This window comes from Pteropus alecto, unplaced genomic scaffold (assembly GCF_000325575.1).
Source record: "Pteropus alecto unplaced genomic scaffold, ASM32557v1 scaffold75, whole genome shotgun sequence".
Lineage (NCBI taxonomy): Eukaryota > Metazoa > Chordata > Mammalia > Chiroptera > Pteropodidae > Pteropus > Pteropus alecto.
Window position 1 is genome coordinate 24,919,801 of NW_006440638.1, and position 16,547 is coordinate 24,936,347.

General features: G+C 40.0%; 1 protein-coding gene across 2 annotated transcripts in view; it reads left to right on the forward strand.

Moving 5' to 3' along the window:
* Positions 1-16,547, forward strand: part of RFT1 (RFT1 homolog) — a 33,553-nt gene that overhangs the window by 6,723 nt on the left and 10,283 nt on the right. For both annotated transcript variants that reach the window (XM_025050760.1, XM_006917539.3), the window contains exons 5-10: positions 543-644; positions 4,291-4,428; positions 10,684-10,762; positions 14,360-14,410; positions 15,134-15,264; positions 16,304-16,448. In XM_025050760.1, coding sequence (XP_024906528.1) covers positions 543-644; positions 4,291-4,428; positions 10,684-10,762; positions 14,360-14,410; positions 15,134-15,264; positions 16,304-16,448 — 646 coding nt within the window. The remainder of the gene's footprint in view (positions 1-542; positions 645-4,290; positions 4,429-10,683; positions 10,763-14,359; positions 14,411-15,133; positions 15,265-16,303; positions 16,449-16,547) is intronic.

Here is a 16,547-nt window from a genome sequence, read left to right on the forward strand (position 1 = left end):
AAAAATGGCTCTATAGGAGAGAATAATTTTTTCAGACTTGCATCTAAAAAGGTATTTGGAAATAGGTAAATAATCAGTTTAGTTTATTCACTTGAAATTTGGCAGATGGGCTGGGCTAAAGTTTACTTCTGCTATGCTATTAATAAAAATGCAGGTTTGCTAATAGGGAAGTTATTTGTTTAAATAAGAATTTAAGAGGACTATAAAGGTTTTTCAGATTTTTCTAGTGATTCTGTTTTAGTTGTATACTAAATATTAATTTTTCCCTTCATCTTTTAAAATATATAATTTGATATGTACAAAAGAATATATAACATACATATAAATCTTAAAGCATGATGATATCCTGGAGAACCAAGAACCTACTACCTAACCCAAGTAGAACATTACTGATACTATGTCCTATGACCTGCCACACCCCCACTGCTAGGGTAACCAATGTCCCAGATTTTCTATTTGTCATTCATTTATATCTTTTTAAATAGTTTTTGCATAGTTTGTAATAATGTTTGTAAAGTGCACCCTTTACCACACCTTTGCAGGTGATTGCTGAGAGCCTGTCGGTAATCCTCAAGAGTGTCCTGACAGCTTTTCTTGTGCTGTGGTTGCCTCACTGGGGACTGTACATTTTCTCTTTGGCTCAGGTAATAGCTACGGCTTTTAACTTTTGTATAATCTGTTTTTCCATCTGGTTGTTTTTTCTTGTTTCAGTTACTACATTGTTTACATTTGCAGTATTCATGCACGTGAGGAAGGCTAGGTGCTCTAAAAAGATGATCTTCACACTGTTTCTCTTCCGGCCACCATGTTCATCCTGCTCCATGCACTGACACCACTGGTGTCCCTCGGGGCCTGGAGCAGGCCATACATTAGGCCTCATTGTCAAACGTAAAAACTCCTTTAGACATTCTGTGGGCAAGCCTATATCAAACTGATCTTTGATCACCTGGCTATCTTATAGAGGACAAAAAAAAAAACGATAAGGAGGTGGAGTGGGAATCAAATTGCATGTGTGTTATTTTCCTTGGATTTTAATCAGTTGTTTTCCTAATAGGGGGAAGTTCTGCCAAGCCTATCTTAAACTTAAATTGAACTCTCACGTCATTCAGAGAGTATAAATCAAGTCTGAGCAGGTGTATTTTCAGTTTTAGCAGTTTGGCTTCATTTCCATGTTATCATTTTCATCTTATCATTTTCTGGTTCTGGTTCATATTTCTCGTTCTAATAAAAATATAATAAAGTATAAGTGCTAATTTAAGAAATGCAACTTAAGATCAGATAGTTACCAGACTATCCTATTGTATAAAGCAGTTTGTAATTTTTTTTAATGTATAGGAATATAAGTTAAAATTTTTAGTAATGATTTATGTTAGAGTCTTTCCCATGTCTTAGGCAAAAGCAACAAATATTTTTCTGAAACACAGAAGAGCAAAATTTTAAATTAATAGAATAGGAACAAGAATTGCCTCCTAGAAGCAATTGCAAATTTTGCATACTTTAGAGAAGTAATTTGTGATTATTTTTGCCACTTTTGATTAGATCTGAAACTACAGTTATCAGTATTCGTTATGCTTTTTGATGCATTCTCCCTAATAGGACAGGAGGGCCATGGAGACACCCAGTTATTGGTTGATTCTTCCTGGGAAAGGCACTTATACTATGACTTGCTGATTATTATAACTCCCACCAAAGATATGTCCTACATAGATCATAGGTCATCTAGGCCAGCTCTGAGTTTATTTGCTTCCTTATCGTAAGACTTCTGAAAGCTCTTCTCTGGTACATTCTCTGTCAGTGTCTGTGTTAGAAGTCTAAGAGTCAGTAGCACCTCATATCAGTAGGTGAGCCCTGCAGGTGATAGCAGCAGAGCATACCTAAGGCCCTGGGTTTCCCCTTTGTCCAACTCACCTTAGGTTCCTCCTCAAAGAGCCCCTCATTCCATGGCATCAGATGTCATTCAAGGGTCACTTCAGAATATATAAAGAATTAATACAACTCAACAACAAAAGCACAAACCACCCTAAAAATGGGTAGAGGACTCGAATAGACATTTTCCCAAAGAAGATATACAAATAAATGGCCAATAAACACACATGAGAAGATGCTCAACATCATTAATCATTAGGCAAATATAAACCAAAACCACAGTGAGATAGTGTAAGGATGGCTATTATAAAACAAACAAACAAACAAATACAAGCGTTGGCAAAGATATGAAGAAATTACAACTCTCATACATTGCTGGTGGGAATGTAAAATAGTGCAGCTGCTGTGGAAAACAGTTTGGCAGTTCCTCAAAAAGATAAATATAGAACTGCCAGATGACCAGCAATTCCACTCTTCAGTATACCCAAAAGAATTGAAACAGGTGTTCAGCTTGTACATGGATGCTCATAGCAACACTGTTCACAATAGCCGAAAAGTAGAAACAACCGAAATGTCCACCTGATGAAAGGATAAACAAAATGTGGTGTATCCATGCAATAGAATGTTATTTAGCCATACAAATGATATAGCGATACATGCTACAACATGATGAAGCTTGAAAACTTACTAACTGAAAGAAGCCAGGCACAAAAGGCCACCTATTGTATGATTCCATTAATATGTAATGTCCAAAATAGGCAAGCCCAGAGAGACAACAGATTAGTAGCTGCCGAGGGGTGGGGGAATGGAGACTGACAGCTTAATGGGTACAAAATTTCCTTCTGGAGTGATGGAAATGTTCTGGAATGAGATAATGATAGTGATTGTACAACATTGTGAATGTACTAAAAGCCGCTAAATTGTATGCTTTAAAAACGGTTAAAACAGTCATTGTTTTGTTACATGATTTTTTTCTCAGTAAAAAAAGGGGAGGGATCATATAGTTAGGGTACCAGAAGAAGACTACCCATAGGTTGTTACTGTTTTCTCAGGCTCTGATGAGCAGGAAGGTGAAGAGAGGTGGGGGAGGGAGCCGGAAAAAAGGTACTTATCACAGGATGTTGGCAGCAGATGGTGTGGCTCACAGCAGTGCTGCTTGTGTCTTAAAGGGCTTGAGGCATGAAAGAAGAAGGAGGGGATGGGAGGAAAATAGTCAAAAGGTACAAACTTTCAGTTACCAGGTAAATAAGTATTGGGGATGTAATGGACAATGTGATGACTATAGCTAACACTGCTGTATGATATATAGGAAAATTGTTAAGATAGTGAATTCTATGAGTTCTCATCACCAGGAGAAAAGAAATTGTTTTTTTTCTTTTTGTCGATGTCTGTATGAGAATATGGATGCTAGCTGAACCTATTGTGGTAACTATTTTACGATATGTGTAAATCAAATCATTATACTGTATGCCTTAAACTTGTTCAATGATGTATGTTAATTATTTCTCAATAAAACTGAAAAAAAAAAAGAGATGGTAGATGTCAGGCTTTGTCCTCAGGTATGGATGGAACAGGGATGGAGAGCACAGGAGCCTAAACCAGCTAAATCACGATTCCTCTTCATCCTTGCTCTGTGCCTTTCCTACAGGAGCAGCCTCAGTGTTTCCAGATTAAAAGTGGTGCCTGGAGGTCCTATTTCTTCTTGAGCTAGCGTGCACTGCTATTCTAAGGGTATAAAAGGGTAGAGGGGAGCTTGAGAAAAGGGTCTCTTTGAATACTTCTCCCCAACCTGCAAATAAAACCCCAGGCTGCTGCTCTTGGCCAAAAGCCGTTCTTTTGTTCAGGATGGTAGGAGGGAGGGTAGGCCTTCTTATCACTCCACCTTTCCTCCCCCATCCTGTAGTAGCTCTTGCCCTGCCCATGTCCTGGGCAGAGAGGAGAGAGCCAGCAGCTCACTTCTGCTTTGTAATCATAATGTCACAGGTTTACAGGGTTTATGGAAAATTCCCAGTCCTAGATGATGGCAGGTCCCTGGATATTGGCACGGCCAGGACACACGGATCCTCACAGTGTGCTATCTAGGCGGGAGAGCCATTCCTTTGACCAAATAGGAATCTTTTGAGAACATATCTGACATCACTGTGGTGATTGTGCTACTGGGTATCTGTCATGGAAGTTATGTTCTGTTTGCCCAGAAGAACTTCTGTTCTCCCAGTCAGGTAAAGTGTTTGGAACACTTCCCAGAGATGCTGCAGTGGAGTTGGGTCTTAGTAAATAGTGCTATTTTCCAGAGGCTGAGGCAGGTGCAGTTAATTAGTTAATTAAGTTCTATTTCTTGATTGGCTTTTGAGGTCAAATTTACAGACATATCTTAATTATTCCTATATTAAAACCGTATAATTTAAACCCATTTTTTTCTTTCAGCTTTTCTATACTGCAGTTCTGGTGCTCTGCTATGTTATTTATTTCAAAAAGTTACTGAGTTCCCCAGAATCAACCAAGCAGCAAACTCTTCCTGTCTCCAGAATGACAGATCTATTACCCAATATTCCAAGAAGTGGAGTAAGTAATGCATTTTGTCTCCTATAATAATAATGTCAAAATCATCTCATTATGATTACAGATCATCTCTTTAATCACAGATGTTGGTTATTCTTGAGGGAAAGAAACTACAACTTGATTGTTTACTATTTTAGTAGTAAAGATAATTTGATAGCTCATATTTATTGAGTGCTTGCTATGTGTTCCGCCAGGGTTTCTAAATCTTGACACTACTGACATTTTGGGCTGGATAGTTCTTTGTTGTGAGGGATGGCCTGTGCATTGTTGGATGTTTAGCAGCATTCTCAACTTTTACCCACTAGACCCCAGTAGCTACCACCCCTCAGTTATAACAACCAAAATGTCTCCAGACACTGTCAGATGTTTATTGGAGGACAAAATTGCCCCCAGTTAATAACCACTGAGCTAGGTCCCATGGCAAGTACTCTCCATACCCTCATTTAATGCTCTGTGAGGCTGACACTATTGTTTATATTTTAGGGTTGAGGAACTGAAGTATAGTGACTAAATGTCTGTGCAAGGTGAGGGCAGGAGTGTAGAGTAGATTGAATCCCAGTAGAGCACAAGCTGTAACCACTGTGCCCACTCTCTGTTCTTCTGTGTCTCCTGATTTTTCTCAGGATTGACCTCTGGCACAGACATTCCAGAGTGCTGCCTAAGCAGGGATGACCTCTGCATAGTTCCTTCATTTGATGTCAGGTCTGTCTCTCAGATGATCCACTTTCCCATGTAGACCACTGAGGATTCTAGATGCTCTCGGGTGGGAATAAGGCATAATCTTTTTCTACTCAACTCTTCAACTCTCAGTTCATTTGACTTTTATTTCCTGACTCTTGTGGAGTCAGTGCTGCTGTCTGTGGCCTTAGAGTTGCACAAGTGATGTTATGCTGCATTGCCTCTGCTCGGTTGGTTTATGCACTAGTGGCTCTACTCTAGGCTGACCACTTTCTCCTTTCCCATACTTGTTTGCTTGCTGGATATGGTGCTCTCAGTTGAGGTAAAGTTTTGACTAGACTTCTCCTTATTCTAGTTTTTGATTACTTTAAAAAGTAATGAAATATTTGTGACCTTAGTCTCAGAATTTATGGAATCCTGCTTTACAACTTTTCAAGAAAATACAGATATTGTGTAACAAAGCCTGATATGTTTTGATTTGTTAGATAAGAGTCCTCCATTCTGATAAACTAGATCTTACCCTTAACTTAAATCAACAAGATAAGTTTGAGATAGCACGATCCTTCATCTGCAGGTTTAGAGGATTAGGACTCAGGATCACTTCTCTTGCCTGGAGCTTCTGCCACCTGCCCACGCAGCAGGTCTGAGCAGGCAGTAAAGTCCTCTCCCCTGAGTGCTCCCTAGGGCCCACTTGTGCCAGGCTTGGCCAGTTTTATATACTGGGCCAGCCCCTGCACTCCAGCAATATTTTTGAAAGGAGCATTTGGGCTGTTAATACAGGTAAGGAGAGAGGGTAATGAAAAAAATCTATCAAGTGATATTTACTCTATGATAGGCTCAGAACTCTGAGCTTCATTTCCTTATCTGTCAGATGGGGATAATAAGAGTTTCTCCCACATGATTGTGAGAGCCAGATGAGATGTTGCATAAAAGATGCTTAACACTGTGGCCTGACCCAACTGGGTGTCCATAGTGACAGCTGTTCACAGTGATACCATCACCACCATCTTGCTGCTGCCCGAGATCAAGAATAGCTCCACTGAAATAACCTAGCAAGGCAAACACTAATGGCATTGGCATGAGAGCTCAGCAATTAATCTGGCAATCTATCCTGAAAGAACCCCTACTCATACTACTGGGACAGAAGCCTTGACTATGAGAAGGGTGTGTGTACCTGTCATACACGGTAGCACCATTCCTGATGACAGAGCACAGCTCTATGCCGGATGCTGTCTGGGATATAGATGTGTAAGAAGGTAATTTCTGTGCCTTAGGGGCTTCCGGTTCATTTAGGAGGCAGTAAATGCAGATGTGAAGCCTGCAGGACTCTCTCCAGACCTCAGGGTGCTCATGTTTAAGGTGGGGTTGTTGGTCTACATGAAGTGTGAGGCCCCTCTGAAGACTTAAGGAGTTCCAAGAAAGTGAACTTTGGCAAAGAGCCATTTATAATAATTGCCATTGACTGCATGCTTACTCTCTGCCTGGCACTATGCTAAGCACTTTACATGGACTTTTGTGTTTAATCCTCACAGTACCTTGTGAAATAAATATGATGTTTCCATTTTACAGATGAGAAACTGAGGTTCAGAGGCATTAAGTAACCAACCAAAAATCACCCAGCTGTTTTTGAACCCACTTCTCTCTGTCTGTGGACTAACCTTAGTCTATATGTTTAAATCTATGCTATGTAGTCTTTCAAAAGAAATTGGCATACTGCCCCAGGTAGTTATTTATTTACTTAACGTTTGGGAAGTTCCAGGTAGAACAATTTATTATTCAAGTTTATTATTTTTTTTTAAAGAGAAAAGGAATGAGACGAATCTTGAATGCAGTGGATGACTTTACCATTGGCAACATGCCTAACTCGACTCTCTGGAGCAGCTTTCTGCACTGGGTGTTCCCTTGTGTGAAACTGGTCAAACAGTTACGCTTGAAATCAATTTGACGACATTGGCAGATTTATTCCCGATTTTTATAGAATTCCATCTTCTTTAAAGATACTTAGCCTTAAAATAAATTAATAATCCCTCAAATATGACTGCCTTTTATATCTTTTATAATTTTGATACTTCTGAGTGATTTAATATGAGATCTGCCAATATTTAAGTAAAGCTGAGGAATTTAACACAGCAAGCGTGTATTAAGTAGTATTCTGTGTTAAGCACTGTACCAAGTACCCTGAGTTCCCTCAGAACTTGCGTTGTGGTGAGGAAATAAGATGTGTACTCATTTAACTAAACTGAAAGAATGTGTGTGTGTGTAGTGTAGTGTAGTGTAGTGTAGTGTTAACAAAATAGGAGCACAGAGAAAAGATTGATGAGTTCCATCTCGAAGCATCAAGGAAGGCTTCATGGAGGAAGCTGCTTTTCAGCTAGGCCTTGACACATGGGTGGGCAGATGTGAATGTATGGTAGAAACTTGCTCATTTGTGGCTGCAAGAAAGAACATTTCCTCAGGGCCTATTATATGGCCATCACTGTGTTGGAGCTGGGATTTCTGAGATGACTAAGGTATGTACATTGGCTGAGGGGAGAGGAAGCAAATGGTGGAAGCAGGTTATGGCCTCCTGGTCTAGGACTAGGTAGTGGTGGCCTCAGTGCCATGGACCTAAGGTTTTGAACAGTTCCATGATCTAATTTCCTGTGTTGAGAAGTTTACCATCTCTTACAGGTTTACTGAGTGTCTCGTTTTCTTTCATTCAATCCTCATACCAGCTCCAGCAGATAGGACTTCCTATCCATTTTGCATATGAGAAAACTGAAGCTTAGCAAAGTTAAGTATCTTACCCATGCACTAAGAAGTCGGGAACTGCAGTTTGAGCCCCAGTCTCCAAGCTTGGCTCCAAAACCCAAACCCCACCATAAGAAGGATGAGCTAGAGAAAAGGTTGGAAGTGAAAAAGCTCACAGGGAAGCGGTGACAATCGTCCAGATAAGACGTGATGAGATCAGTAGGAAGGTGGGTGGACATGGAAGCATGGGTAAAGCCAGGGCAGACTCCATAGCCCTGGAGCAAGAAGGAGAGAAAGGAATGCTATGTGAAGTTTGGAGGTGATGGAGAGCAGGGGACAGGACCATGACCCCAGACTTCCCAGTGACTCTCGTCAAGGATGCAGTTGGTCAGACCATCCTGAGTTAGAAGAGTTTGGGAAGTGGAAGAGTGACTCAGATTAAAGCACAAAGAGCCCCAGAGTTATGATCCCAGACCTTTCCTAGAAGTACTGCCCATCACCTTTTGCCATCCATGCTTCAGTTTCTCCATCAGTGCAGCAAGGCTGTAGAATGGCTTGTTGGTCAGAAGATCCCAGAGAGATTCATGGCCTGTCGACCAGCTCAGCAGTACTAATCTAGCTCTTGTGAAATGAGCCTGTTTTGACTGTCCCAAGTAACAAATCCATTCTGAACAGAATGACAAAAGCCCAAAGTATGCATTTCTTCTTTTCTACCACTTAGCAGATGCCTCTGAAAAGAAACCCAATCTCTGATTGGACTTCCTTTCTCTATGTCGAGAACTTTGGACATAGTAAGCAGTGTGGCCATTTCTTCCGACCCATGGGTCCATTTAAATTGAAGGCATTAGGAGAAAGGAATGCTGAAGTATGAAGTATAAGATCAGAGACTGTCATGATTTCACTCTCTACAGCACCTGGCCTTCCTAGGTGGTCTCCCATCCAAGTACTGACCAGGCCCGACCCTGCTTAGCTTCCGAGATCAGACAGGATCGGGCTTTTAAAGAACTTTTTTTTAAGGAGCACAGTCATGTTCCCAAACTCATTCACAACCTTCCAGCAAGTAGGCTTCAGAAGAGCATCGTGGGCCAACTATAACTGTTCATTTCCTTTAAAGAGCACAGGTAGTGCTGTGCAGACCCCACAGAGGATCACCTGACATAGGGGTCAGGATATAAGAGAGAGAAGGTGCTTGTTACCCCCTTGAAGCTGTGGACAGGCTCAGCGTCCCAAACATGACAGTCCACAGTGCCCCCTAGTGGTATTAGGTAGTCTGGTGCTCTTTGTTCTGGGGAAGGGGATGCCCCACTTCCTTCTCGCTGAGGAAGATTTACTCCTGGACTAGAGCTACCTCTAGCATCTGCCCCAGGTCCAGTGATGCCCTAAAGGAAGCGTAGTTTGAGAGGATTCAGGACTTGCCTCCAAGTATCTGCAAGAAAGGCTCTGAAACCAAGGGATGAGGAGATTTGAAGATTGGAAATGACCCTTGTTTTCAAGGGGTACTCTAAACTTGCTCTGTCCTAAATGGTAGTCACCAGCCACATATGGCTATAAAGCATTTGGAATTAAGATGAGCTATACGTGCAAGATACACACTGGATTTCAGAAACTTACTATGAAAAAAATAATATGAAATACCTCTAACATTTTTTACATGTTGAAATGATATTTTGGGTTAAATATGTTAAAATTAATTTTGTCTGTTTCTTTTTACTGTTCACTGTGGCTCCTAGAAAATTTTAAATTATATATGTGGCCTGCATTATATTTCTACTGGATAGCATTGCTCTACCCAGATAGGCTTTGGGCCAAGAACAAGGGCCCATATGACTGGGACAGGTTCCAGGCCTGCCCTTGGGCCAACTTCCAGCTAAAGTTGACCTTTTGGAGAGGTGGAGTAGACATGGCCTTTGTGATTCACCCCGTATCTCCCAAAGAGCCCCCTGAAATCCCACCTTTCAAGTCATCACTTTGAGTTAATAGGAACTTTCAAAATGTAGGTACCCCAGGATTAGGAACCTAATACCTAGACACTATATTTTGGGATCCAGGATGCCTTCGTGATATAGGAGGGGCCCCCAGAGGGAACTGGTAAGAGATGGAAAAAAAGGAAGTCATGTCCAGCTACCTGCCTCAATCCTCCTTTTTATGGTCAGCTCTTTGGCTTTGAGGCTGCCTGTTTCTTACAGGTTGACCTCTGCCCTTCCTAAGGCTTTGCTTCCTTCTTACCCAACTTGTCCTTATGAAACGGGCAGTTTGGTGCCCTCCTTGGGAGTTTTGGAAGAGCCGAATGGAAAGTTTAGTTTTATTTATTTTTTCTTTACTCTGTTATACGAATTCTGAGTGGTTTAACTGACCTGGGAAGCTGGACTTTCTTTTGAAACATACAAGCAAAGCTCATATACTTGGTGTAAAGGGATCCTTGAAGGCTAAATATAGCATTAAAATGTAGAGTATATGGAGCAAAATTTGTTCTACACGTTGGCATGCTTCAGACATATTTTAAGGAAAGAACTGACTGAGCTGTATGTGTTAGATGTGGTCAGCTTATTATCTGGGTAGAAGCAGCAAGGGAACAGCACAATTCTCTAGGGGTCTCAGTGAATGAATCTTGGGCAGGCCTCTTATGAGGAGGCTGTCTCACCTAGAGATTTTGTCTTCGTGTTTAGGATTATAAATTCTTTGCCATTATTTGTTGGATACCTCTATGTGCTTAGTATTAAATGAAAAAGTAGTGAGGACTATTCAAGTTAGGATTTAGGGACCAAAATGAGTTCGCTTCTCACGTAGCATAATTCTACTCTTAATACTTGCAGTGCCTGGGATTTTGTTTTGTTTTGTTTTCTCTTTTAGGCTTTTGTAAATTGGGAAGAGGCTAAATTGACCTGGAGTTTTTTCAAACAGTCTTTCTTGAAACAGATTTTGACAGAAGGTAAGTAAAAGGTCACTCTGAGCAGTTGGAAACCAGAGTATAAGCAAGGGGATTCCACAGAAATACTGATCATCTCGATCCAGACCGTCCAGTGTCTGTAGTACCTGGGCAGAGGAACCTCAGAAATGGGAGCTTTTTATATAAGGAAAAGGAAACTAATGTTTATTTAGTTTGATACCTTAATTGTCTAATTTAAATCTCTCCACAGCGTTGTAAAAAAGATATTGTCTTTATTTATTATGGCTGAAGAAACTGAGGGCCAGCAAAGTAACATAACTTCTGCAGTATCCTACAGTGATGAGGAACAACTTAATTTGAATCCAAGTCTAACTGCAAGCCCCATGTTATATCATTTAAATAAAAATATTACAAAAGTATTATATCAATTACAGAAAAATTGGAAAATAGAGAAAACTATCTGCAATCTCATTATCCTATCCTAACTTCTTATACACTACTTTTTTGAACTTTTTAAAGAACCAAGTTTTAATCATTTTATTTTCTTAAATGGTGAGATTCACCTGTGTGATAGTTTGGTCAACCTTCTAACTTTCTAAGGCTTTCCAGTTTAACAGTGACAGAGTTCTTGATGCAGAGGGCCAGCAAGGAGCTGAAAGTATATCTAGTATTGGTTTATTTATACCCAGCTTTAGTTCAAAGAATGAGATTTGAGGCAGTTATAAGCTGCTGAAGATAGTAGTTTCTCTTCATATATAAACTTAATATGTCTATCCATCTGTATATCAATTACTAAACATATTTTTAAGTCTTTTCAAAAATTATCTTTTAATTATAAAAATAATATAACCTTAATACAAAAATTTTGGAAAATAAAAAACTTCCCTATAGTTCTAGAACTCTACAACCATCATTATTATTATCTTGTTATTTTCCTTTTTCTCCTTCTATCTTTACTTTTTCCTAATTATATTTCTAAATGGAAGTTAACTCCCTGTAAGCCTTACTTTCCCCATCTGTGAATAGAGAGGTCCCCAACCTTTTTGGCACCAGGGACTGGTGCTCCTATGAGAATCTATGCCTGATGATCTGAGGTGGAGCTGAGGTGATGATGCTAGTGCTGGGAAGCAGCTGCAAATACAGATGAAGTTTAGCTCATTTGCCTGTCGCTCACCTTCTTCTGTGTGGCCTGGTTCCCAACAGGCCATGGACCAGTACTGGTCTGCAGTCTAGAATTGGGGACCCCTGAGTTAAGGGATAAGACCAAGAGGTGTCTGGAGGCTCTCTGAACTTTGAGAGTGCATGCTTCTAGCATGAGCCTATAACATTGCCTGTAACATTCTAGTGTGAGCCTGTAACATTCACAAAAGTGAAACTGTTTGCAGAACTTCTGGGAGAAGTAAGGATCAGAAGCCTTCCGAGAGCTGAGTAGAGGTGCCTTAAATATGTTTTTTGAGAGTAAGGGAGTACGCTGTTCACTGTACATGGTAGGAATTCAGCAAGTATTTGCTAATAAAGATTACTAGTGGAGGGAAGATGAATAGGGTAAAGGGGGTCAAATATATGGTAATGGAAGAAGACTAGACTTTGGGTGGTGACCCCACAATGCAGTATACAGGTGATGTATTATAGAACTGTTTGCCTGAAACATGTTATTAACCAATATTACCCCAATAAATTTAATTTTTAAGAAATTAGAAATACAAAAAAAAAAAGTATTTCAAGTTAAAAAAAGAAAAGAAAGGTAACTGCAGTGAAATTGTGAATTGTGGTAGTTCACTTTATTGTTAAGAATTTTGGAAACAGCAGTTGCTTATGTGTACTTTTTCCTCCCAGAGTTTTAAGAGCAGTTTAAATGAGTTGAGGAAAGGATCTACTCAGCAATGGTCCTAAATTGGTTGTCTCAATTGAAGTGGCAGAACATGTGTTTGCAGCAGCAGCTTTAAGTTAGCCATGCACTCAAGCCTCCTGATCTAGGCCTGAAAGTGGTGCCGATTGCTTGCTCGCTCCACAGTTGGGCCTCTCCGGCCTGAATGGCAGAAGGCCATTGGGAATTTCTCAGGGCCTCCATCCCCATGGCTGTGAAATAAAGAACCGGCTTGATAAGGACCCCTAGATTATTTTTATCTAAAAACTACAGCTCTAAAAAAGTTGAAATCATTCATTGTAGTGGCAAAATATGCTGTTATATGCTGTTACCTTCTGCCCCCACATTTCCTGAACACTGTGTGTCAGGTGCTGAGAATACACAGATGAATGAGTAACAGGCCACGGCCTCGAGGAGCTCATTCTCTCATCAAATATGCAGACATTTCTGTGGTTAAATTTGACACAGGGGCTGTGAGGGCTGTACTTTGAAACGTGAGCTCATTCATCATACATCTCTTGAGTGCCCTCTCATTTCCTGGCAGCCTGCCAGAAAACCAGGGACTTAGAGATAGGACTGAGACATGGTTTCTGCCCTCAGGGAGCTTATAGAGTATAGGAAGGAGAGGCCTATTGTGCCAGAACACAGGGAGTTCCCTGTGGAAAAGCCATTCTAGGTGGCGAGAATGACAAGAGCCGAGCCTGACTCAGAGCAGGCGAGAATGACAAGAGCCTGAGTGTACTCAACGATGACCATGTGATGGTGGGAGGTGAAGATGAGGTTGGTGAAAGGTGGCCAAAAACATAGCTTAGGGTCAGTTCATAAAAGTTTTCAAGTACAGAATTAAGGAGCCTGGACTTTTTGCAAATTCATTAGCGAGCCATTTAAAATTGTGAAAGCAGAGGTAGACTTAAGAGCTGTATTTGCAAAAGCTGGAACTGTTAGCAGTGAGGAGGGATCGAAGAAGTGCAGAGATGCAGATGGGAGCAACCATGTGGGCCAGTGCGTGGGAGGCCCCACAGAGGTTCCTGTTGCAGATGCAGTGGCTGGGAGATTATAGGGAGGTAAGGACCAGAGAGACTTGAGACATCACTGCTTCTAGTCTCCTAATATTGCTTTCCTTTTTGAGCAAGTTGTTAGGAGGTAAGAATGTGCTGTAGGCACAGTTCAGTGCTCTATCTCCTTAGTGGTCACTGCATTCCATTCACGGATAATAAAATAATGGAAGTTGGGAGTGGATTTGGGCTCTTGGGCTGATGTCTTCACCTCAAAGGCATTAGACTGTCTTAGATTTGAATTATGAACTTAGGCTCCAGAGCTTTGCCAGCCTCCATGGAGCTTTCTCCACCCAGAGAGGAAATTTTTGATGAGTCTGTGCACATAACTATGAACCTTTCATTTCACAGATTTCACACATAGATTATCTGACCTCCCTTAACACTTGACACAATCATTTCCATTATTAATATTTTAGTAATCTTCCTATACTTAAAAAAAACTTATTAGACTGGTTTTATTGATTCTATTTTGTTTTGTCTTTAACTGGTTTGGAAATTTGCTGTCAATATATCCTCCAGCGCTTTCCAAATTGTTACTACTTTGAGATTATTTAAAATCAACATTAGGGCAAGGGACATGTCTTTCATTGATTATCTAATTTTTCTTCTTTGAGAGTATTTGCAAACTGGAAAAGTTGATAGATGATAAGAGAAAAGGAAACAAGAAAATAATATATATTTGAAATGCTAATTATTTTGCTTTTCTATTTGTAGGCGAGCGATATGTGATGACATTTTTGAATGTATTAAATTTTGGCGATCAGGGTAAGGTGAAATTTTGTAGTATTTTAATTAAAGGTGAATACTATTAGTAGATACTCGCTGATATTTTTCTTTGCAGTTTGTTATGGTTAATGAAAAATGAACCTGAAGATTATAAAAAATGAAGATTGTAAAAAAACAAGTCCTGAAATTTGAAAATTGTAGACCTTTATAAATATATACAGAGTATTGACTCTCTCCTCTCATGTGACTTGGGTGGCAGGTTCTCTGTTGAGATCCCCTGCCCTTACTCTTCTTCCTGCAGAGCTCTCGTGCTCATTTTGGGGGACAGTGAGGTGCTAAGAGAAAAGGGAGCTTACCATCACAATCACTAAGATTCGTTGCATATTTGTGTGGCTAGATAGGTCTCAATATTTATTTTTTAATATAACCCCAATATAGTGGGAATAAAAATAGGAAAAAAATCAACTTGGCATTAATGACTTTCATAAAACAGTGCTGATGTTGGAGATGTTCTATATCCTGACTGTATCAGTGCTAGTATCCTAGTTGTGACATTGTACTATAGTTTTGCAAGATGTAACTATTCAGGGAAACTGAATAAAGGGTTAAGTTGATCTCTATTATTTCTTACAACTATATGTAAATCTAGAGCTATTGCAAAAAGTTTCCTTTAAAAATTAAATTTGAAAAAAATTTAAAGTACTGTGAAAAATCAAATAGGAAAGCTAGTAGGATTGCTGTTTTTTCCTTTTTGTTTTGTAGGTGTATATGATATAGTGAATAATCTTGGCTCCCTTGTGGCCAGATTAATTTTCCAGCCAATAGAGGAGAGCTTTTATATATTCTTTGCTAAGGTGCTGGAGAGAGAAAAAGATGCCACACTTCAGAAGCAGGTAGTCTTGGTTCTTTGTCACCATCTCAAGTGAATGCTCTCTCTAATTGTAAGGTAAATAGAAATGTGGAACAGTCTGTTTCTCTTCTGTCTGATCTGATTTTCTTCTAGATTTCATTCTTCTATCATATTTTGAATAATGACAGGACCCTGAGCTCACTTCTTTCATGACTTTCTCCCTTTCTATGTGACCTTATTCTTGACCTAGCTCTCTGAGAACTCTTGATGACTGTCTCTAGTACAAGGGCAGACCCCCTCCCAAGGTTTAGTCTTAGGTGTAAAAACCAAAGGTGAGCCAAGGGATGCAGAGACTATGGCAAGGCTACCTCGAGCCTGGGGAGGAAAGGACCCGACCACTCAGTTTTCTCACCACACCAGTTGTTTATGCTTCTTAAGGATGGTGAAATGTCCAGAGCTGGATTCTGACCATGAGAATTTACATACTCCGGTTGGTAAATACAGAAGAGATTTTAATCTAGGTGTATTTGGTTGTAGAAACTTCCCTTTTTCTAAAACCATTGAAAATGTCTGTCTTAATTGAGAATTAAAAGCAAGGTAAGCTGGCCTCTTACGTGTCTTAGAAGACATTTTGCAAAATATATTTTTGTACACTATCTCAAAACGAGCTAATTTGTTTTTTCGTTTCATTTAGGAATATTTTCCTAAACTACATTGATAGGAACCTCAGGATTTAGAGATTTTTGTCAGGAGGAGCACACTGGCAAAACTAGCTAGCAATGTAAAAATTTGCTATCTACTTAAGAATAAATATCAGCAGGGAAGGTATTTCCAAACAACATTTGAAATAATTTATCTTAAGTGAAATAAAAACTAAACCTCCCTTGCACTATGAAGGAGGCACACATTGTCTTTTTTCCTTCATTTGCTAATTGACAGAAACAAACACAGGCTACAGAAAAGCAGTGATGCCCCTCACCAGTTGAAAGAGTGATCTGTAAAACAGCAAAGGAGGAAGGTCAGATGTGAAGTTTTCTTTAGCTCATGATTCATCCAACTTTCTTCCCTCTCCCTGGCACCAGGAGGACATAGCTGTTGCCGCTGCAGTTTTGGAGTCCCTGCTCAAGCTGGCTCTGCTGGCCGGCCTGACCATCACCATTTTTGGCTTTGCCTATTCTAAGCTGGCTTTGGATATCTATGGAGGGGCCATGCTTAGCTCAGGATCAGGTATGCACAAGAGTTTTGCCAGTTTTGTTCTAATTTCTGAACAGAAATAGAGTTTTATGAAATTTAGAACTTGTGCACACACAGCTGATATCTGTGTCA